We start from the raw sequence: 23790 nt of genomic DNA, 5'->3' as shown, positions 1-23790 counted from the left end.
CCTCAAGGCTTCTGCTGCTGTGTTGGCTTCGGTTTTTGTCTGTGTGTATGGGGCAGGGAGAGGGACTTTTTGTTTTATTTTGCTTTGCTTTGTTATTTTTTATCCTATTGGTGTTGATTTTCATATGTGTGTTTTGGAGAGGGGGGAGAAGGAGGCAGGGAAGGATGGGGACGGGGGAGGGAAGGAAGGAGAAAGGGAGGGAAAGAGTGGGGCAGTGGGAGATGTGACTTCTGTTAGTCCTATGTCATCATTCCACAACATATACACATTCCAAAACATCTTGTGAAACATCTCAAACAGTATCTTTCAGTTGAATAACAAGAAAACAAATGAAGCAGACAATAGCAATATGTGTCACACATGATTTAGAATAAGAATCCTTTTCATTGTCTGCTTTAAGAGATAAACTAAGCCAGATGTGGTGGCTTTAATCCCAGCCCACCAGAGGCAGAGGAATTTGGCTTTCCATGAGTTCAAGTCCATCCAGGTCTAGATATCAGTTCCAGGTCAGGCGGAAGCTACTATAAGACCCTGTTTCAAAAAACAAAGAAAAAAATATACTAAAGTGTACAAAGCTATAAAAAAGAAAAAGCATTGTAAAAGAAACAAATTAAGAATAAGATGCAGAGAGAGGCGTCAAGGGCTCAGAGCTAAGTGTGTGGTACTTCTCTGCACATATAGGGAGGCCTCCAGCTGTGCACCTCAGGGCTGGGATCAAAACCAAGACTAAAGTCGCTATACTTTCTCACAGTCATTGTCTCCAAACCAAGATTACATAAAAACTCATCTCCCAACCCCGCATGCCAAAGAGTTTTCCTTCCCAGCATTTGCGTCTTCTTCAGAGCATACTTTTGTGTTTCTTCCTCCTGAGGATTCTGAGATTTGTCCCCTCACAGATCCATCAGTTCTCTGTCAACTGTGCAGTAAGATAACTCCCAGGGGCTCGAACCCATTGCAAGGGGTTCTCCCAGGGAACTGATGAGTCAGGGGTAAGATGCCAGCTGAATTTTCATCCTCAGTTAAAATGCTGAATATTTATATCCCCACCTTTTACAGAAATTCTAAGCTCAAATTGAAAGCTCACATTTATGTGTTTGGAAGGGAAGAGAAATTAGGTTAACAATGAAGCAGGCTGAAAATTATGTAGAAGGCAGAGGGATACGTTAATATTTGCAAGGAGGCAGAATTCATGTTTGCTGGGTTTATTCTCCTGATCATGCAATTTTGTGGGAAGGAGAAATAAAATGCAGAGAAAGCTCTTAGTTTGAAGCAAGAAAATCAGCTGCCATTCCCTGGACAATATCTACGTTCTCCTAGAAGTAATTTCGCACAGTTGTTAAAATCACCTTTGTTTTTAGATATTGCATTCTGCATGCAGAGTATTGACATTTACCCTAACTATAAGAGAAGAGAGTACATATATTTTGATACTAATTAAGTATAAGGAGGCTAATATATTCGCCATCCATGGGTCAAATATTGCAAGATGGAGAAAGTTAGCTGGGTGTGGTGGTGGTGCATGGTCTGTTATCCCCGCACTCTGCAGGGGAAGGCAAGAAGACTGGGAGCTCAAGAAGGTAAACCTGGGCTATGTGGCAAAAGCAAGGCCAGCCTGAGCTACATGAGATCTGTCTCAAAACAGAAAACAGAAACAAAGACAATGAAGCCGAAAGTGTCAATTATGGGATGAACCTAAAATTATTAAATCGGATTTCTTCATCAAAGGAAAAATATCAGGATAGCTTTGAGTTATAAAACGATGTTATTATACTAAAAACAGTCTCAGGATACTGTCTGATAACTCTTCTAATTAGGTCTCAATTTCCTTATACCAAGACTCAGACTTTTAAAACCACCAAGAAGAAAGAACCATCAGCCACCTCAGATGACATTCATATTTTCTTTGTCCTTAGGGAGGCTGACTGCTTATTGTTCCACAGTTTCTTTATTCTCTTACATGACAAGAAGCGAAAGACATTTTCTGTTTTCAGTTTTGTGGATATTTTACAATTTCTAGCTCTCTCAAGCTTACTGAGAAATAATAATAAATAATAATAATAATAACAACAACAACAACAATAATAATAATCCCCTGATGCTAATGTATGAATCTAAACTGAGGAATTTGGAGGATGTGTATTCATCTTGTATATGTGTCTGTTTACACACATTTTTAACTCAATGCAAAACTCACTTATTTCCATCCTTGGCAACAGCTGGGGAAGTTACCGGAGAGCAGGCCCCTACCCAAGGGCAGGGAGTTGATTAGCAATCTGTGTTAGTTTCCTCACACGTTACTACAAATGTAGCAGCTTAAAGCAACGTCTGTCAATCATCACACAGCTGTAGCGGTCACAAGTGTTGGTGGGCTCCGGTGGGTTCTCGGGTCCCAGTCCTGCATCGCTGCAGTCATGACGTCAACAGTGCTGTCGTCTCACCGGGGTCCAGCCGGACAGAACCTGTCTTCAAGCTCATTCAGGTCCTTGGCAGAGTCCAGTTCCTTGCGGTTCAGAGTAAGGCTCCTGCTTCCTTGTGGGCTACTGTCCTGTCCGGGAGCTGCTTAAGCGCTGAGGGATCGCTCTGGTTCCTTTCCGGTGTGGCTCCTCCTGTTTCCAAAGGCGGGGACCCTTAGGCTTAAGTTGCCCTGAATTCTGCTCTCAGCCGGGACACACCTGCTTTCTAAAGGGCCTGTGTGGCTCAGCTGACCTTGCTAGTGGTCCTTCAAGGTCCACTGACTAGTAACCTTAATTTTATTTCCCAGGTTCCTCTCTCTACATGTAGCAGAACCTAAGTCTGGGTTCCATCGAGACAAGAGATCATGAACTCTATCTTGAATGAGCCTTCCATGCTCTAAGGATAATGCTTACCTGAGGGATTGTTTAGACCTGCGAGCCTTGACCTCTTATAGGAATACGATTTAAAGACAGAGTGCTAGCTGTTTCTACGTCTTGGGCTGAGTATAGCTCCTTTCCAAAATTCTCCACCCTTAGGTGATGAAAGTTGTTAAAGGGCCCATGACTGCTAAGCAGTCATTCATTTTAAACACCATATTATCAATGAATTTGTCCCGTGGAAACCAATGTGTGACATCATATGATTGACAAGTGACAGAGCTGTAGTGTGTAGTATGACTCTGCTGATGGCTGCGCACCTACACTGAACACCTGTGCTCTTTTACCAGAATCAGAAGACAATGTCGATGAAGTCGCTGCTTCGGGCGCTAGTGACCATGCCGTCGCATTACCGCTGCCTTTGCATCAGCCACCTCATTGGATGGACCGCCTTCCTGTCAAACATGCTCTTCTTCACAGATTTCATGGGACAGGTAACGGATGTATATGCCCACACACTCATCAGAGTCCCCCTTATCTGGCAAGCCTCACTAAAGGGGGCATGCAGCCTGGACTTGAAGGGTGAGTTTTAGGGATAAGACGGGGCAAGAAAGACTCCTAAGTGGGAACAGCAATGACTTGCCCTGAGGTTACTTTGCAAGTCTGTTAGCAGTACCAGAAAACGGTACTAAATCATCCGGGGCCAGGTGTTATCTTGACAGGGGGACCATTAACATCACTCCAGAAAAACGTTATTTATATTTGGTGCATGTAGTAAGAATTTTGGCTTCTTGCAAAAGCACAGAAATGGTGTGGGAATGTGTTTTTGTTTTAATCCCAGGTGTGGGATGTGGAACTGCTGGAACTGCTTTAGATTGTCCTCGGGCGGCAGCTGCCTGTGATTTGCCTTGTGCTCTAGGAGGGGGTGTGATTTTTTTTTTTTTTTTTTTTTTTTTTTTTTTTTTTTTTTTTGCCAGCTGCAGCTAGTTTCTGCAAGTTTGGAATTCTGGGGACTCTTGAAAGGGTAAATAAATGCTAGAGCCCCCCAGAGGGGCTGTGGTGCTGCAGCCAGCGGGTGCTGCTTAATGGTTGCCAGTATTGTGATTTGTCACGTGGCCACGCACAAAGAGCGGAGCAAAAGAAACTGAATATCCCGATAGAGATGATCAAACTTGCCCCCAAGGAACTCAGTGATCCTGATCAGCAGACGAAGTAGTCTAGTGTGCTATCAATGCCCCCTTTTCGCTTTAGCCTTCCTTCTTTCTCTCCTACCTAGTGTTGAGGGGTTGGAAGGGTGGAGAGGGTTGGTAGAAAAACGAACCTGTAAAGTCCTGCCTCAGATGCATAGAGGCTGTACATGATGAAGACACTCGATGGAGGTTGCGTAGATGGAAGGCGAGGCCTAGTGCTGTCCCCGGGAAGCACCTCCTTCCCCCAAGGGTGGAGAAGCCTGAGGAGAGCTGCCCACCTCACTGCCTGTTACACAATCACCGATGGACGCTCTCTTTCAGATCGTATACCACGGGGATCCCTACGGCGCACACAACTCCACGGAGTTTCTCATCTATGAAAGAGGAGTCGAGGTCGGATGTTGGGGCTTGTGCATCAACTCTGTGTTTTCTTCAGTTTATTCTTGTAAGTTTTCCACGTCTCCCAAGGGTGTCTTCAAATGGCTAACAGCAGGACCCAGATTTTATATCCCGCAATCGACTTCCTTCTCTTTAAAAGACTGGATTCTTGATCATCTTAAGAGGACCAAGGAAGAACTATTCCTTCAGAGGATCGCACAAAGGCTCATCTTTCATAGTCAATTCTGGAAGTCATTTTCCCTGAATTGTGCCTGTAACCAATGGGTTTCTGATGAACGGGTGCTAGAAAATAAAAGGGAATTTTGTGACTAAGATAGTGAAATATTGAATAGATGAGATGTGGAACCCAGGAGCATCCTGTTGTGCTAGAGCAAGAGTGCTTCATGGGTGTCTTGTAGATTTCATAGACGATTTAGCAAATTTGTGGATGATTCCCAGTTCCTCCCATAGCTACCGTAAATTGTGCTTCCTTTACAATATTATGCAAGTATCCCTCCTGCTCCTTCACCCACCCTTGGCAGAAGCCACCGTTCACTTTGCCTCAGGGCACGCTGTTACTCTTTGTCGTCAATCACCCAGCATCACATGAAGACCTAGCATCTCCAGCTACATAGACTGCCACAGGGCAACCCAGATGCCCTGGTAGGGAATAGTGGTAGAGAACTCCATCTGCACAGTCCAGAAACAGCCCTCTAGCAGTTACTACGGTAACGCTGAGCACTGAGATGGAGCTGACCTCCCTGTCCTATACGAGTATTCATGCCCAAAATTCAACTCAGTCATTATTTCCTACCGACAAGACAGCACTGCTGAGGTGAGGGCGTGGCCAACTCCGGGTGTCATGGGCAGCAGAGGGAAGGGAATTTAGTTCTTGAAATGTATTGGCCTCTCTCCACAAATGAAGCAGTTTTCACCAGACCTCAAAGGGTTGATACAGATGTGTCCAAATCTCTCCTTTTCTTTCGTTGGTTTGCCTACATACCCAGATAAGAGCTACGCATTGATGATATCTTTTGAGCAGTAAGACACCATAGACTGAATGTTCTGCATACGAATCAATCATGAGCCGAGCAAGTTTGTCAAGGGTTGCTATGAATCTGACCTAGCTCTGCCCTGCTCCCGTCCTCCAACCTCAGCAGCAGCACTCCAGACGCGGGACACATTTCTAACGGGAAGCAATGCTGTCTGCTTGTCATTTCTGCAGCTTGTCTTCCATCCCATGACCTGAGACGGTGTTTCGTTTCATAATTGATTCAAACGCAATGCAGATTCTATTCCTTGTCTGTGCCGTGTAAGTCCAGTAATAACTCCAGCGGCTAAGTAACCTTTCCTGCTCCGTGGGCACATCTCAAGCATGCACCACTAATTCTCTGGTTCACAGGACCCAACAGACTAAAGTAGAGGAGCTAGCTCTTTCCTTATACGTGTGTGCAAATATGTGCTTAGAGGAGAAGCAAGGTCACCGTTAACCGCCCTTGTCCTTCCTGAAGTCAGTAAAGTAGCAAGCAGTAGCCACACTAACTGGAGATCACCTGTGTGCCCAATATTGGGCTGGGTGATTTTTTTTTTTTTTTTTATGTTTTGCCACATTTGATTCTGACTAACAGCCTCCACTATAAAGAACTATATTTTATTCCTGTTTTTCAGGTAAGGAGGCTGAGATGATAAGCAATTAAGAGACTTGCCTCAGCAGAGGAGCCAGTGGTGTCCCCACCAGTGGGATCTCCTCCTCAGCTTTTGTAGGATCGACAGGGAAATGTCTCAAGAGAACCTCACATCTCTTTTACCTGGACAGACTGTTCCAGGTTGGGGCTAAGAAGCTAGTAATGACTTGGGTCACTCTGGGAAGCTTGGCTGTTTTAATATCCCTAACCTAACTTTGGGTAGTGGGGTCAGGTCAAGCATACACCGTCCATTGGTTAGTCTCAGACCAGACCTCTCTCAGCAGAATGAACAGGACTCTTCTTCTCTCTCTCTCATCCCTGGGTCCCACCACCAAGATTCACTTTTCTGCCTCTTCTTTTTACATTCTCTTGATAATCTGGCTGGCTGCTAATCACTACCTTGTTCTCCTCTTTGGACAGTAACATCAGCAAGACAATTTCATGCTGTCTTTTTATGCAAAGGATTTAAAACTGATCCCCAAAGTCAGCTGTTTCTGGCACACAGATAAGGAAGTGTTTTGTTTCTGACTCAGTATCAAAGGAAGTTGTCTAAAAAAGAAAAATGCATCTTCAAAAGAAAGGATTATCTGAAGTTATTAGATATTGTGAGGCACTGCCAGCTGTAATTTTTCCCCTTTTCCTCTCTACAGACTTTCAGAAGGCTATGGTCTCCTACATTGGATTAAAGGGCCTTTATTTCATGGGATATTTGCTCTTCGGCCTGGGAACAGGATTCATAGGACTCTTTCCAAGTGTGTACTCCACCCTGGTCCTCTGCTCTATGTTTGGTGTAATGTCCAGCACACTGTACACCGTGCCCTTTAACCTCATCGCTGAGTACCACCGTGAGGAGGAGAAAGAGGTGGGTGACAACTGGAATTTACCTGAAGGATGGGGAGAAGGAAGGAATTTGGCAGAAGGATGCTTGAATAATTGTAACCGTGCAGACACGGCTACAAAGCTAGCCGAGTTCTTCTCTCTTTGCTGTGGATCTGGATGCACCTTTTGAATCTTAGGACAATGATAATGATCCCAAATATCTGATTAAGTAGGTAAGCTCGCTGATGCTGAGAAATGAGTCCTTGATCGGACTGGGACAAGGGAAAGAGGCCCAATGTCCTGTGCAACCACCCCATGGGGCTTTCAGCTTCTCCCCAGCATGTCTAGATGCCCACAGGGATACCATCTGTGCTCTAAGGGACAGAGAGGCAGGGTGGCATTTCTTGAGGTTCCAGTCTGGAGCTGCGACTTGACCCCTAACATGGTTCCTGGAGAGAGGTGCTGTCCACCTGATGAATGTATTTGAGGAATATTGTAAAGAAGCCACTGAAATAGTCACTGTGTCATTACGGAGGGGTGTGTGTGTGTGTGTGTGTATGTGTGTACATATGTGTGTGTGTATATATATATATACACAGACATGTATTTATGCAAGAAATATTCAAAGGCACTTGGAAGAGTTCAAAGCAGAAAGAGAAAAATAGAACAAAACAACCAAACTGGACATGGCCAAGGCTAGGGAAACAGGAAGAAAGCAGAGAATAGCAAGAGAGAGAAACAGAGAAAGAGACACAGAGATAGAGACAGAGACAGAGAGACAGAGAGAAGAGAGGAGGAATGGTAGGAGGGCTATAAGGAGGACGGGGGAGGGAAGCCCATGAGTTGGAGCAGGCCTAGGATTTGGGGTAGAGGCAGGAGTGTGTGGGAGCCAGGGTGGGGCCTTTGATAGATAATGGGTATTTATGAATAACAACTGGAGGAACCTGGAGGCCGGTGTGGGCTTCGGTAAGTGACCACAGGTGTATATGTTCATGGAGAGCAATATGTCCATTATGCTAGAGAAAAGAGAAATGACTCCTTTGGGCAGGGGGTAAACTTGTTCCCCAAGTCCCCGAGGAATGCAGGCTTTTATCTAACCACCAGAAATCCTTCTGGAGTCCGGCCTGAGCTGGGTGGAGACTGCCATTTCTGGACATGTGCACTGCCTTTAGGAGTTTGGGGAATTAGAATTTCCTTTGGGCCTGACAATGAGAAGTGTGGGTAGTTCTGTTCTAGGATGGCTGTCTCTAGGTTGGTCGCTTGGGTATGCTAATAGGCACCGCAGATGGCCATTTGTCTCTCTTGATAGTGCTAAGAGAAGTGGCTCCTTCAGAAGAGGGGAACCAGGTTTTCAAATCCCTGAGGAATGCTGGCTTTATCTAATCCCAGAATTTGGCATTTTTTTTTGGATCTGACAGAGAAAACAATGAACAAACAAACAAACAAACAAAACCCTCCGAAGTCCCAAACCAAAACTCAAACAAACAAGGTTTGCATTTAAAGAAAACCAGAATGAAATTCTGCCTCCTCAGCCTTCTTGAAGCTGCGTGACACTGACCGTGTTATTTATTTAGCCATTTAGTAGCGCTTAAAGTGAGCTCACCTTCCCAAGAGTCTCATTAATAACAGTAAACACAAGTGTTCTCTGGAGGTCACTTCCTCCGTATTTCTTCTGTCCACACTCCACCCTAATCAGGCTATGTTGTCTTTCAGGATCTGAAAATTTTATCTTTTCAGTGTTTTTTTTTTTAAATGAAAATCAAGCAAACGTGAATGTTCCATATTTTCCTAATTTTTTTATTGAAAAGGTAGCGTTCCTCTTCCTCCATGATGCTTATATTACTTAGGCGTGGAGGAAGGCAGTGATCATCCAGACAGCCGCTGTCCTCCTCTGTTAGGGGAGGACAGCACTCAGGACCCAAGGGCAGTGGCAAAGCAAGCACGAGGGGATATGTGCTGTGCTCAGCATAGTGCCTACTTACTAGCTCACAGGACTCCAAATGGGACAGACAGCTAGTGTTATTGTTGTCCTGGGGACAGTGACAGCAATACCTGCCCCTAGGTGGGTGCTAATGACAGTGTTTAACTGCAACACCACCTGGCCAGTGCCCGGCAGGAGAGAGACACCAAATAGCACTGAGACCAACTGGGGCCAAATAACCAGACTGAGAATGGGTAGACCGTTTGCTTCTCCAATGTTTAAAAATAATCTAGCATCCTTTTGAAAATGTTTGCCCCTTTAACACTAGGGAAGACAAAACGATTTGGACTGATGCTTCTTTTGAGTTTCTACAAAGTTGTATTTATTTACTTCTTACAAAGAGAATTCCAGCCACACAATGTTTAAGCAGGGTACTCATTAAAAGTGGAGGAGAAGGCTTCCTTGCCTACAAGGAAAGCAGCATCAATGGAGTTCCCTGAGTCCCTCAATTAGGAATTAGCAAAGTGCGCCCTGCTGGTCAAAGGCAGCCTGCGGCTTGCTTTTCAATAGTGTATAAGATAAGAATCCCTTTTAAGTTGGTAAGGGATTGACAAAACATTTAAAGAAGGATGCTGTTTTGGGATGCCTAAAAAATAACATGAAACCTAACAGCAGTGTGCTTCAGGCTGCACGGGAACACAGGTTGTTCTTACACAAAGGCTTTCTTGAGCTGTGAGAGTGGAATCAAATAGTTACAACCAAGATCCTATGAAGCCCAGAGGGATTGACCTTTGGGCTCTCGGCTTGGGCTCTCGCTGGGCCCTGTGGGCTCTGTGCGCTAGCGCCGCCTTGTGGACCAATGGCTGTTTCTGTGTTTCCCTTGTAGAGGCAGCAGGAAGGACCAGGAGCCCCTGACAACCACAACCCCGGGCGAGGCAAAGGTGTGGACTGTGCTGCTCTCACCTGCATGGTGCAGCTGGCGCAGATCTTGGTCGGAGGTGGCCTGGGCTTCCTGGTCAACATGGCTGGGAGCGTCGTCGTGGTGGTGATCACGGCCTCTGCTGTGGCACTGATAGGCTGTTGCTTTGTGGCTCTCTTCGTTAGATATGTAGATTAGATTCCTAAGAGACAGGGTCCCAAACCTCAGACAAAAGACGCCCATGGCAAGAAATAACTTTTTTTTTGACACGAAGTCAGTTTTAATTACCTGTCACTTCATAAAAGAGAAAATACGCAAACCACATGTAGTAACAGAGCATGGAGAGCTTCCTGAAGAAACACATAGGAATAGAGACAGGCAGGGCCCAGGAAGCCATCTGAACCCAGGGAGGCGGCATCCAGGGGGGCTTCAAGACCTGGGCCAGGCTCAGCCACTCTGGGGGATGAAGCTTGGAGATCAAGTCCTGGGCTCGGCGGGCACCGATGAGGAAACTTGAAATCCACCTGGCGGATGCGTCTGCATGTCTCACTGGAGGTGTTGCTCTCCAAGGGTGGCTTTCCCACCAGCAGCTCATAGCAGAGCACCACAGATCAACCGTCTCATTGTATGTTCTCCTCTCTGTCAGTACACACACTGTCCTGCACATTGTCTTTCTCCAGACAGACCACCCGAAGTCTGCGACCTTCCCCTCACCCCTGAGGCCCAGCAGGAGACTCCCTGTGAATCACTGTGTTCTCCTGGCAGTCGGTCAAGGCAGCCGACAACTCCTCTATTATGGTGGCTGTACGCTGCTGGTTCAACTTCTGCTTTCTCTGAAGCTCCTTATAGAGTTCCCCTCCTGCAGCATATTCCAGAATTAAGTACCCTTGAGTGTCAGCATGGAAGTAGTTGTACAGGCGAAGGATATTCGGGTGTGGTAGGTGTGCCTGGATCTCCACTTCCCTGCGAAGTTGATGTTCCAATCCCTCCTTCTCTATCTCAGGCTTGAAAAGAATCCTCAGGGCCACAGTGAAATGATTTTCCTTGAAATCACCCTTTTCTCGGACTCTTCGGCGTTGGGGACGATATGCCCCAGTTTGGCACTGAGTCTTGCATGTACCCTGTGGGGACAGGTGTGGTGGGATTGCCCGTTCCCCTGTATTCTTCCTTACTGCCCTTCAATGCAGGGATGGGAGAGTCAAGCTCTGCTTCTCAAGAGAATTCCAAGCCTTCATAACATCTGAGGAGCAAATGCATCCTACCTGTGATGCTTATAATGTAATTTTATAAAAAAGCGATTCCTATACTATTGGGAAATCACATATTTCATCAAAATCAGAAGTACTTAAAATATGGCTGAGTATTTCTTTCATGGTGTTGATTTATTCAGATTTAATTTGCTCATAATTAATTCCCGTTAACGGATGACATTCTGAACAAGCCTGCGTTGGATGCCTCATTCTGGGAGGTCTGCACCTTAAAAGCATTCACTCATTTCATTGATGTAGGGAAACTATTTTTCTTGAGTCTGTACCTTCACTTCATGCTCTGAAATTGACACTTTGAAGAAACAATTCCTAGGTTTCTTCCAGGATATGATCTTACCTCAAAAAAAAAAAAAAACCCAAAAAACAAAAATCCCCACATTTGCTTTAAATAAAACCCTCCCATGTGGGGAAATTGTATCAGCCTGAAGAGATTGTTCTGAGGCAATGCTGAGAGATCACATCACTTAATAGGAAAACCAGGCACGAGCTTTAGAGCCTGGCTAAATTGGAGCCTCTGTTTGGTGCTCAGAGGCGAAGTACTTAGCATCCCGAGCCACACGTGCTTGTGTGTGCCTTGGTACGAGGAGCTCCGTTCTCAGAGCATCACGACCGTGAAAACACAACACTTGTGAAGTGCTTCCCCTTTACCACGAAGTCTTAACCTTCGGCGATCACGGCAATTTTGAAAAAATTGGAAAAATGGTTGCTCTGTCTGATCTTCACTTTTAGATGAGGAAACCGAAGCAAAGGGCCATCAGGAGCCTCATCGCAGCCACACAAGTCATAGGTGACAGGCAGGGCTGGCCTTTCAATCCAGTGCTTCGGCTCTACTGCCTCCTGTGGAGAGCAAGCACAGGCCGGCGGCCTAGTGCTCAGGGCTCAGTGAATGCCAGGGCCACTGCTGGCAAACCCCGCCTCCGCCCCCTCGCCTTAGGTTCTATGCAGCCTTGGTTAAGTGCCATCTGTACAACTCCAGGTGTGCCTGACCCTTGCAGACAGGAAAATTGTCCATGTGCCTTCAGATGGGAAAGAGAAAGCTACTCGCTGCCTCTCTCAGCCTAGAGGCTGGTGGGGCCATTGCTCCTGGTGGGTTTCTAACTCACCAAGTCTTTGCCTGGTAGAAGGGAATTGGAGAAGGGCAAGGAGCTGCCTCTCCCAGTGTGGTCATTTGAAGTTGGGATATTGCTTTTGTTGTACACAGGGATTGTGCCCTCCTTCCCTCAGCTGTCCTGTGTGTAAAGGGCACAGGGCCACACCCAGTGCTTTCGGAGATCAGAGCCATGGGATGAATGGTCTGGCCCAAGGCTGCGCCTCTATCGCTCTACCTCACTCTGTGACAGAGTGCACATGCTAAAAACACTTGCAGCGTGAGTGCACCAGGGGCCACCTGTACTCCTCCGCCCACCACAGCCGTCACAACAGTCACTCCCAGTCTCCCCTCACATCCAAGGGCACATAGACTCGGTGGTGTGCTCTGGTTGCCTCTGGAAGATGAACTCAGTAGAGACCTGTGAAGAAGTTTCATACAGCCTCAAGGGATGTTTCCATGGGGGAATCCCAGGGTCTAGAGCATGGACTGAGGGCATTTCATTTCAAGAGAGGCCTGGCTAGTAGGCTAGGAGCTGACTTTAGTCTTCTAGTGATGGAGTGCAGGCCATGGACACTGACTGCCTGCATATGAAGGCAGTGTTGTTCCCAGCCCTGCGCCCCCACTGGCAAGCAATGGTGTGACCCACTGGTGGGTGGATCCTGAGAGGAGTCGCAGAGCAAGGCAGGAGAGGCTGGAGTGAGGGAGGCCTCAGGCGTCGAGGTTTGAGTACGACTAGAACATACTCCCAGGAGACAGGCTTCAGTAGAGACAGCTTGTTTAATTGGGGGGAGGAAAGACCGAAGGTCACTTAAACCTTTGGGGCATGAGTAGGGGCTATTGGGGTGAGCATACGGCATTGGCCAGGGCCAAGGAGCTGGGATGTCTCATTTGCATAAGGATAAAGTCCAGCTGGCGCAGGACACTACCTTATAAGGGAAAAGAAAGTGTAATCTGGCTACCAGCTATGGGACCTCCGATGGTGGGGAAAAGGTAGGGACACAGGGCTCCCTGGCCCCGGAGGGCAGCACTGAAGACCACCGGGTTGGCATCATTTTGCCACCGTGTGTCACACTCCCTTGCCTCTCCCTCCTCTCTGTGTTCTCTAGTAGCTGCTGGGCCTCTGTTGTCTTACACGCATTTTTCTCCTTCCCGCTACGGTCTGGAACTCCACCCTGTTGCTGCAGTTCTTCCGAAGGTCTCCCTTCTATTTGATGGCCTTGCTCTCCACTGCGGCTCTGTTGCCACAGCTCAGCAAAGCAGCGACCCGGGGCAGTCTCGTGTCTCTGGCCAATTTCATTGCATGCACAGTAGTTGTGGGCAGTGGGTGGAGCGGAGGGATGTTAGCATTCCTGCTAGGCTCCGCCCCACAGTTACCTGGCAACTATAAAGGGGCTGTTTGCCTCTCCTCACTCTCTTATTCTCCTCCTCCCTTACTCTCTTACCCTCTCTGTCCCTTCTCTTCCATTCCCCTCCCCCTCCATGTGGTCCTTACCTGCCTCTACTCTCTACTTCCTTCCTCTCTTCTCTCTCTCTCTCTCTCTCTCTCTCTCTCTCTCTCTCTCTCTCTCTCTCTCTCTCTCTCTCTCTCTGCCTCTACTACTTCCTCATGCCCTAAATAAACTCTATGCCATCCTATATGGCCGTCACCTCAGGGGGAAGGGATGCCTCAGCATGGGCCCACGAGGTACCCCTTGTCACCATACTGTGCCTCTACCCAACACACCCTGAGCCGGATGGTGGTGGCACACGCCTTTAATCCCAGCACTTGGGAGGCAGAGGCAGGTGGATTTCTGTCTCTCAAAAAGCAAAAAGAAAATCAAAAACAGAAACAAAAAAAACCCACACCCTGGTTCTTTCTTTTCTATAAAACAAGGGGTCTTATGCTAAAGTCCCTGCTGCTTCCTGCCTGTGGCCGGCATTACCTCATCACTCTCCCTCCTCACCGAGGTGGCACACAGCTTTCTTATCAGATGCTGGGGACCTCAGGCTTCTCTGCAGTCTAGCACATTTCCCTCAGATCCCAGTTTCCCTGGGCTTTTGGGGTCCAAGTGTGCTGATTTTCAATCATCAGTGCTCGCGCTGTCTGGCTGTCTCTTCTTTTCCCCACAGGAGTCATTCCCTTGCTGCCCCTCAATCAGCATTCCATTCCTACACTAGCTCATAAATAAAATAATCTCATCTTCTTAGGGGACATATACAAAGTCACCAAGGCTCTCCTAGTCTTGGCCCCTCCCATCACGGTCCGTGCTCAGCTGAGAACCTGGCTGACTAGAAATGTGGTCGTGGAAGGTGCCAGCTCCGAACTCTGGAGCACGAGACAGTGGTGAGCAAGTTGGCCAAGGTCCCGTGTCAGCTCCCAGGATGATGAAACCACGCCATCCCTCCTGTCCCCCCTGCCCATACTCACCCCAATCAGGCTTATGCGGAGTCCCAAGACTTCCACTCCATTCTTAAGCATAACTTCAAGGACTGTTTCAGTGTTTGAAGACGTGGGATATTATAAAAGAACTACAGCCAACCATTGCACTGAGATCGGGAACCCATATGGAAGAATTAGGGGAGGACTGAAGGAGCTGAAAAGGATTGCAACCGCACAGGAAGAACCAACACTGACAACCAACCCGGACCCCTCAGAGCTCCCAGAGACCAAGCCACCAACCAAAGAGCACACATGGGCTGGCCCAGGCTCATGTGTAGCAGAGGACTGCCTTGTTTGTCCTCAGAGGGAGAGGCTATGCCTAATCCTGTAGAAACATGATGCCCCAGAGAAGGGGAATGCTGGTGGGGTTGAGGTGGGGATCGTTGGGGGAGCAGCCTCTCAGAAGCAAAGGGGAGATGGGGTGAAGAACTCGGGGAGTGTAGGGGACCTGGAAGGGGGGAAATATGGAATGTAAATAAAATAATAATTTTAAAAAAATGGATTAGCTTGGACTTTGTCCTACAGCTGAGGGCCATCCTACTTGGACCTTAAATCAAGCACAGTCATGACTAGTCAGTCACAGGGCATGGCCTTTATTACAGGTAATCAAATATCATTGCCTCAGGGTGGAGGGAAGGCTAACACAAGAAGAAACAGATACAGCAATATCCATGCACACTGTTGCTGTGCAACATTTGGTAGAGTGCTGAGCTGAGGTAAGGAGCTATAGCAATCTCTGTCCCTCTGACTTGTCTCTATCTCTCTGCTCTCTCTGTCTCTGTTTCTGTCTCACTATCTCTCTGTGTGTCTCTCTGTTTCCTCTGTCTCTCTTGGTCTCTGTCTCTCTGTCTCTGTCTCTCACACACACATACACAAATACTTTACACAAATACTTTACTCAATGCATAAAGGTTGAATAAGTGGACATAATTCATTTTTTTAAAACCTTTAAGAACTTCTGGAAAGCCAACTTTGTTTTAGCAAATTTTCATTTTCTTTAGCAAATTAAATTCATTCTGGTAAAACACAAACAAAACCCACCACTACTAACAATAGCTTAACCTTAAGACCAATACAATTAATGTGAGGTATAAACACTTTCAGTAGAAATCCAGGGAACTCCTAAGGGATATGGGGAAGGTACACCATTGGCTTGCTGCTTCCCTAATCCACCTCTTTCTCCTTCCTTCTCCACCACCAGCATCCATTTGTAAGAATTGCCTCCATATTCCCTAGGCCCATCTCAAATACTGTTTTGACCACAATCTGATCCCTCAGTAAAACCTTTTTCCCCCCTGGATTTCCATGCCTCTTTCTTTTATTGTAGCCTCCTCATGACCTTCATCCAAATCATGGTTCTCAGGATCATCTTGCTTAGCTCTCTGGCTGTTTGTCCCAACTGTGAAGTCTCAACTGTGTCTGGCTTATACCCCATCCACAGGCACACAGAGGGGCTGCCTCACCACCTCCTGTTGTTCTGTCTTTGAGTAGATAGAATCCATAGTTATTTACCCCCCCTCCCCTTAAAGCCCTCTTTGGATTTGGACACAAATGATTCACTTTAGAGATCTGCATGAAGATCTAGCTGCAGCCCAGCATCTTTCTGTGATGTTCATAGCAGAAGCAAACACGTCTGTCCCCCTTCTTAAGGATACTGATTCTCAGCTACCTACAAACAGTGTTACTTATCAAGACTGAAATAATAAGTGACTAATCTCCCAGGAATAGTCTAATACCAATGTTGAACGTGGATATGTTCTGTTTCTTCTTATGCTGACACTTTTTTTTATTTCCTATATTGGGGTGTGTCCTAGTTAGGGTTTCTATTCCTGTGACAAAACACTACAACCAAAAGGTAAGTTCATGAAGAAAGGGCTTATTTGGCTTGCACTTCTGCATTGTCCTCCATCACTGAAGGAAATGGGAACAGCGAAGAAGCTGATGCCAAAGCCATGGAAGAGTGCTGCTTACTGGCTTGCTCCCCATGGCTTGCTCAGCCTGCCTTCCTATAGACCCCAGGGCCACCAGACAGGGGAAGCCCCACCCACAATGGGTTGGGTCCTCCTCAGTCAATCACGAATTTAAAAAATGCCCTGCAGCTGGGTTTTATGGAGAGATTCCCCCCTTTTAGATAACTTTTAGTTTGTGACAAATTGACATAAAACTATCCAGCTATGAGCATTAGGGGCTCACATTCCAACTATTGTTGGCCTGGTTGCTAGCCAATCCCAACACCAATGACACCAAGAGGCAATGGAGGACGAACACCGCTGCTTTGAAACAATGCCTCAGGACTTTGATTTTTTTTTTTCTTCTTTTGGTGGGAAGGTATCTGTGTGTCTGTTACTGTGTTGCAGACAGCATGGCTCTGATGACAGGGGTATAGACTCCATACCCCAAGCTTCAACTCTCATATGTAACAGTACAATTTTGACAAAATTACCAACCAATCCTATAGTTCAGGAGGCCAGATAACCAGCCACGCTACTCTAATGGTTCCTTAATTATTAAAGTGGCCACACTGCAATTTGAGGTACCTGCTTTATCAGCCTCTTAACCCCAAACCAAGCCAAATAGAACTGCAGCCTCTCTCTTGATCATGGCTGAAGAATGGCTAGGTTAATATTCAATCTCTGTTCTCAGAACAGTCACAAGAAAAGAATCTGAGAAGATCTTAAGATCTCAGACTGTTGCTAGAACTGAGCTGTCGTGAGGAGCGGTCTCACTCTGCAGAGACAGCCCCGCGGATGCCCTGAATACTCAGACGAGTAAAACATTCAAGCCCCTCCCTGGAATTTGGTTGGTGTAGCCTATTCAAGTTCTGACTCTCACCTTCACTTCACTTCATTGTCAGTTACACGGGCAACACCTTTACTCTTAAAAGTCTGGCAATGCCTGTGAGAGCAGAAATCTTCCCCTTAGGATAGATTTAACTTGAATCCTCCCTCCCACTTTGAAAGACTGATCTCTGGCTTCTGGAGAACAACTAGACAGCATCTCCTGCTCTTCTGAGGTCATTGAACCAGCCCTCTCTCTGCCAATCCAGCTTCTCATCTCTGTCAGCCCATTCCCAAACAGTAAGGGGGAGCTGCTAAGGCATCCACACTCTCAGCAGAGCTTCCCCGGGTGCTGGTTCACCTTCAGCAATAGATCAGAGCGTCAGGTTCCCAGACAGCACACAAGAGATTCTGGATAGCCGGGCTTCCAGACGAGACACTCATCCAGTCCCCCCAGTTCCTTCAGGGTCTACATCATAAAGAAGTCTCTCTGTTTCATACCCTCTCATCACAGTGCTCTCTTTTGCTCCTCATGCCATGGCCTAGATACTCCCGGTGACATGTGACATTTGTGCTCAGATGAGTGGTAAAGAGATCAGTCTCAGCTTGTGCACACTCGACCTGTCCAGCATGATAAAGGATACCGGGCTTTTACTTCTCATTCTTTTCCAGATGGTTACAGCGACTTAGATGCTCGGGACACTCTCCCAGGTCAAAGAGCTTATGGAAGGCTTTATGGGCACCAACTCCTACACAACTCAATCCCCCTGCTTCTCCGATCCTTTCCCAGCTTCAGGGTATCCCACAGTGCTCAGCACGCGCGCTCTGGAATGGGGCTTAGAATGGGGCAGGGCGTGGGAAGTAGGAGGGGAGGCTGCTCCGTCCCAGGTAGTCCTCCCTTAAAGTGGTTTCTGCAGAGGCAGTCCTCCCCTGGCGCTCTCACAGTGCTCTTCCTCGCGCCTCTTTCCTACCAATTTCTCCACCCCTGCCCCTCCAGCCTCCAAACTGTTCTCCCTCTCCTCTCCTTTTCCTTGAAAGACTTTCTTGAGCCTTGACAAGTAGTTCAGTAGGCAGAGCTGCTAGGGAGCAGGTCGTAGCGACCCCCGCTGTAGACCACCACACCCGGTGGATAGTAGATCAGGTCAGGTTCTGCAGTAGCATTAAGCGGCGCCAGGGCCTGCAACCCGTGATCTTCAGGTTCCGGCTTGGTGGTGGCTGTGAAGGGGCGCATGCTGGTGAGGGAAGGCGAGGCTATCCGCCACAGCAGGTTCTTGAGCGCTTTGCGGAACTCGCGGCGCACTAAGCAGTAGAGGATCGGGTTGAGGCAGCTGTTGGAGTGCGCCAGGCACACGCTGACGGGGAACGCGTACACTTGGCACTGAAAGTACTCCTGGCTGAAGGGCACTGCGTTGAATTTGATGAGGATGCTCCAGGTGGTGAGCGCCTGGTTGGGCAGCCAACACAGGAAGAAGGAGAGGACTACGATGGTCACCGACTTGGTGACCTTGGAGCGTCTCCTAGCGCTGGCTGAACTCGGGCCTCCCGCGGGCGCGGCTGCTCCTGCTGCATCGGTTGTCCCCACCACGCGGCGGTCGGAGATGAAGCGCACAAGCAACAGGTAACACAGACTGATGATGCTCAGGGGCAGCAGGAAGCCCAGCAGCACCTTCTGCAGGTGGTACAAGCCCAGCCAGAACTGCCTGTCCCAGCCCAGTAGCTTGTCCGGAAAGTGCACGAGACACAGCTCCTCACCCAGCACCCTGATGGTGGTAGAAAAAATGGCATTGGGTAGCGAAGCCAGCGCGGCAGAAGCCCAGATCAACCCACACAGCGCCTTGGCTGAGAACCGGCAGCTCTCGCCCAAGCTCTGGCTGCAGCACTCGCCACGGCCACGCCCTCTGGTCCGATAGCTCTTGAGAGCCGAGGCCACCGAGTGGTAGCGCGCCACGCTCATCGCAGTGAGAAAGAAGACGCTGGCGTACATGTTCATGGACGTCACCATGGACACGATCTTACACATGGCCTTGCCGAAGGGCCACTTGAAGTCCAGTGCGTTCTCCACCGCCCAGAAGGGCAGAGTGAGCACGAACTGAAAGTCAGTCAGCGCCAGGTTAGTGACAAAGAGGTTAATGGAGGATTTGCGCCAACCCTGCTTGGTCTTCATCAGGTAGAGAACCAGCAGGTTGCCGGCCAGTCCCAGCGCACAAACCACCCAGTAAACGGCGCTGATGAGGATCCGTACCCTGGCCTCAGTGTCCGCGCTCTCTGCCCCACCGCTGCCCGGGGGATGCCCAGGCGCTGCACCGTCCGGCAACTCCAGCCCCAGCTCCCACCACAAGTCCTGAAGCTGCAGAGACGCATTGCCGCTCGCGTTGGCGACCTCCAGCAAGTCTGGGATCAGACCGAAGAATTCCGAGAGCTCACCACCCGCAGCTGCCTTACCCATGGTGGCTGCGGTGGTTGCAGAAGCCACCTGCATGCTCAGGTGCGCCTTGGTCACGTTTCTGCAAGCCAACTACCCCGAGAGTCAGTGCGAGAGTCAGTGCTTGCTCCGGGTGTGGTACCTACCCTGGCGGGCGCGCAGAGCCTGAGTTTTCTGTGCAGCGGCTGAAGAGGACTCGTAGAAACTGGATGCTGAGCCGCGCTGGCGCCCAGAACCGCCTTGGGCTATGGGGTTGGCTGCACTTAGCATCCAAGCCCCTGGCCTCGACCGGTTTAGAGCACTAGGCAAATGGCTGGGGGATCAAGGTCTGAGGCTACAGCAACTCATATAAGACTGAATCTTACCCCTCGGCTTCCCCGTTGTCACTTAGAAGCAGACCCTTGCCCTGGAGCACAGTTCTCGGGGCCGCTTCTCTTCCCCAAAACCTTTGTTGGCTTCTGCGCTCGCCGGGAGGGGTTTCTCTCCTTTTAGAGGAAGGCAGATCGTGGAAATCCGTGTCTCGCCCTGACAGCCTGAAGGTTGATTCACGCCATCACTTCCTGGAACTCCGCTGGTGTTTTCTGTTTGTCCGATATTGTCAACCCCCAGTGACTTACCAGAGTTCGATGAGTTACATTGGCACCCACCGAGTCTCTGCTGAGAGCTCCAAAGAGCTTGCGTAATCTCCACGCAGAAGAGGGGGTGCTTTCCGAGGTGCTGAACCCCGCGCGCCACGCACGGGGAGGCAGAGTCCACTGGCAACTAACTCCCCTTTCTTCTCTCAAGTTGCAGAAGAAGTGGTCTTAGTCTTTTATTTTCTCTGGTGACTGGAGTGAGTTTGCTTTCTTCCTTTCTTATTTGTATTATGGTAATTTTTTCCGCCTTTCTCCCCACCTTAACACAATAGTTTGTTTCTCCGACTTACACAATAGTGACACCCTTTCTTCTTTAAGTCAAATAACAACTAATCTTTTCCTAATACTCAAAATGAAGCCCCATCTCCCCTTTAATTAGCTGAACCTGGTGTCAGAATGGCAAAATCCCAAGGGCTGATGTTTGCCTGGAATTAAGTATATTTTAAGAACTGAAGCTATGGGGGGGGGGGAGGGTGTTACTTCTCAGCTTTGTAGTTTATTTAAATGCCAGGTTAGTTGCTCTGGTGTAAACTACACTTTTAAAGAAGGACCTAAAATATCTGGAGTGTTTTCTTGACCGAAGAACTAAAGTGAAATACAAGTATGTTTAGCACGCAGTAATTGTCCTCACTTCTGGGATAATACTTGACTTCACTAACAGTAACTAGGGATAAACCATCAGATGGGGCGCGAGAGATAAAGACTTGTAGTCGGTCAAAGAAACAATCAAAAAGGAAAGAGGTGCTCAGCAGCCTTAAACAGTCTCAATTCCAAAGTGGACTTTAAAAGGGCACTTCGCAGCAGACGCGGCATTTCTCGATTTTACCAGTAGAGGGCGACAGAGCTTCAGTTAAAAAAAAATCAAACCACCAGGCCTTTGATTAGTTTTAATCTGAAGAAGGTTCCCTCCCCTGATAAGTCTGTGCTTCTGTGGACCTCTCCTTACATCCTGTCTTTATAGGATGCTCGTCTTCAAGCTCACATTATTATTTTAAAAAAGCTTTTTCTTCCTATGCCAATTCTTTCTTTCTTTCTTTCTTTCTTTCTTTCTTTCCTTCCTTCCTTCCTTCCTTCCTTCCTTCCTTCCTTCCTTCCTTCCTTCTTTCCTTCCTTCCTTCCTTCCTTCCTTCCTTCCTTCCTTCCTTCTTCTTCTTTCTTTCTTTCTTTCTTTCTTTCTTTCTTTCTTTCTTTCTTTCTTTCTTTCTTTCTTTCTTTTATTGTATTTCAAGAGCTATTGAAAATGGAGGAAACCCGTGGCGAGGCCGAAAGCCCTATGCAGTAAAGTTTTTAGTGTGCTCACTCATCCGACAATTACTCACTTAGTCTTGCTTTGTGCTAGGTATGATTCCATGACTAGAAGACTTTACGGTAAACACCATCTGTAGAGTTCACATTCAGATGGGTGACACAAATAGCTAAGAATTATCTAATTGTCAGTATAAGAAGAAAAACAAAGTGAAATGAATCACAAACCATCTCTAATGGAGTTTGAACTTCTGAGACAGTCAGGAGGCAGACACTGAGCAGAGGGGCTTCTAATATTACCAAGAAGAGAGTCCCCTGATGTCTGGCTACTAAAGAAATGGACCCAAAGGAATTAGATAGAACTCAGAAATACTGACGCGTGTTTTGCTCCCCAGAGGTCTGCAGTATAGGTTGAGAGATTCACCTAGCCAACTGACAAGGCGAAAGAATGCAGTCTTGAGTTGGGGCCTCTGGGGTCCTCGGTGTGTGTCGATCCTCTGATAAGTAATTTTCCTCTGAAGTATAATGTCCAGACTTTGGAAATGCTGACATTTGGAGTCAGGTGACCATCACTCCTGACCTGACCTGTCTCCATTAGATATCAGTAAGGGTTCTCTCTGCAACGTATTCCAAAACTTCTCTGTAAATGGCCAGGTGTTGCCTATAACAAGCATTGATCTTTCTTCTAGTTTTAGGAAACTATCATCTAAAGACAGGCAGTGTCTGAGGAGCAGTGCCTCAGAGGATATGGAAAATCTTTTGTGACCTCATTCCCATTTCTAGGAAAATAATCCAAAGCGCCTTGCCTTCAGGCAGGAGTTGGAAGAGTGTGCACAGCAGTACCATAGTATGCTGCCTTAGGCTAGGTGCATGTGCCTCAGCACTGAAGCGACACAGAGCCTTGTCTCTCCTTGATACTCCTCAGTTAAACAACAGTGGAGCTGATGATGCTATTAAGGACATTGTGTCTGATTATCACTCACGCTGGGAGATTTTCCTAGGGAGTCAGAAGCCTTGGCTCATACATCATAGCTAAGACTCCAGGGCCCCCTCTGTAGTGAGGAGAGTTGATCTCCTGGTTCTGGATTCTACCTCCATCACTGTGCTGAGGGAGTTCCGCGTCGCCCAGGGGCTGTAACCATAGCTAGGGGATACTCTGCTGTTAGTGATATGCTGGCATCTTAGAAGTGAGGAGAGTGCCAAAGACAAGCGTTTGTGTCTCTGCAGCCTGGTTCTTATGAACCTCCCGAGGAAGCTCCAGACGGCACTCCTCAAATGGGCATTCCGAGTTTTAGAGATTTTGAAGATGAAGAAGGGAGGCCTAAGGTTCTTAGGCTTAGAAATGAGTAATCTTGGGGTTGACCGAGAGCAGTCAGATAATGTTCCCTTTCCACGGTGAAGTGATCCATCTAGCCTCACAAGCCCCATGTAAGGAAGTAACCGGCATTCCAGAACAGCCTGAGGTAGCTGCTGCGCATGCAACATCAAAGTTACTGGGGGGAGCTTGTTGAAATTCATATTCCAGACTTTTCTCACATCCCACACCATCTTCAGAGACTCTGAATCTTAAAGGGGTTGAAAAGGAGCCCAATGGTCTATGACTGGAACATTCTGCCAGGAGACTCTAATATTTCCTCAGTTTGAGCCTCTGTACTAATTTCCATGTAAACTCTAATTCTGTAGGCAAATAATTTCGAATTCTTGGGAGCAATGACCTCCAGCGATACTTCACCACACCCTTGACTTGAGTAATGGTAAAGGGGCTGTGGAGAATATTGGTTGCCTTCTCTTACTGTCACAGTTTGAGCCATTGCTGATCTGAAAGGGTGGTTCTGCAGAGAGGCTGTGAGCACTAGCTGTCACAGGACTCAGCCAGAACCCTCAGTAATGGCTGCTCCCCAGTGACATCACGGAATGTTACCAAAGTGCCAGCATGGCTAGAGAGATCGACATTTCTTTGTCTACCCTCCCAAATGCATCACCGATAACGTGTACGATTTTTTTTTTTTTTTTTGACTAAGAGTATTACGGAAAGGCAAATTCCCTTTCCAAATAAACTCATTGTCAGAGAAAAAGGAAACTTTGGGCCGTTTATCTGCAAAGCACTGTCCCTGCTGTGCTCAGGTGCCATATGCAGACTTGAGGGGGAGGAGCCTGTCAGGGTGAAATGCCATTTCAAATACTGTCAAAA

The 23790-nt window shown here is 47.7% G+C and overlaps 2 protein-coding genes and 1 pseudogene across 2 annotated transcripts in view; 1 reads left to right on the top strand and 2 right to left on the bottom strand.

The window, feature by feature from the left end:
- Positions 1-11375, top strand: part of Slc45a2 (solute carrier family 45 member 2) — a 28384-nt gene extending 17009 nt beyond the window's left edge. The window contains exons 4-7 of the mRNA XM_052160105.1: positions 3182-3325; positions 4343-4466; positions 6735-6946; positions 9711-11375. Coding sequence (XP_052016065.1) covers positions 3182-3325; positions 4343-4466; positions 6735-6946; positions 9711-9941 — 711 coding nt within the window. The 3' untranslated portion in view covers positions 9942-11375. The remainder of the gene's footprint in view (positions 1-3181; positions 3326-4342; positions 4467-6734; positions 6947-9710) is intronic.
- Positions 10024-14559, bottom strand: LOC127667117 (aurora kinase C-like; annotated as a pseudogene).
- Positions 14560-18360: 3801 nt separating this feature from the next.
- Rxfp3 (relaxin family peptide receptor 3) lies at positions 18361-19791 on the bottom strand. Its single transcript, XM_052160103.1, has one exon. The coding sequence runs from the start codon at positions 19774-19776 to the stop codon at positions 18361-18363; it is 1416 nt and encodes a 471-aa protein (XP_052016063.1). The 5' UTR covers positions 19777-19791.
- Positions 19792-23790: the final 3999 nt, after the last annotated feature.

The sequence above is a fragment of the Apodemus sylvaticus genome, chromosome 16, assembly GCF_947179515.1.
Source record: "Apodemus sylvaticus chromosome 16, mApoSyl1.1, whole genome shotgun sequence".
NCBI lineage: Eukaryota > Metazoa > Chordata > Mammalia > Rodentia > Muridae > Apodemus > Apodemus sylvaticus.
The sequence above is the reverse complement of the archived record's forward strand: the minus strand, read 5'-3'. Positions and strand labels throughout refer to the sequence as shown.

Bases quoted from the DNA above. Each gene is read 5' to 3' on its own strand.
- Rxfp3 (XM_052160103.1), bottom strand. From the start codon at position 19,776: ATGCAGGTGGCTTCTGCAACCACCGCAGCCACCATGGGTAAGGCAGCT.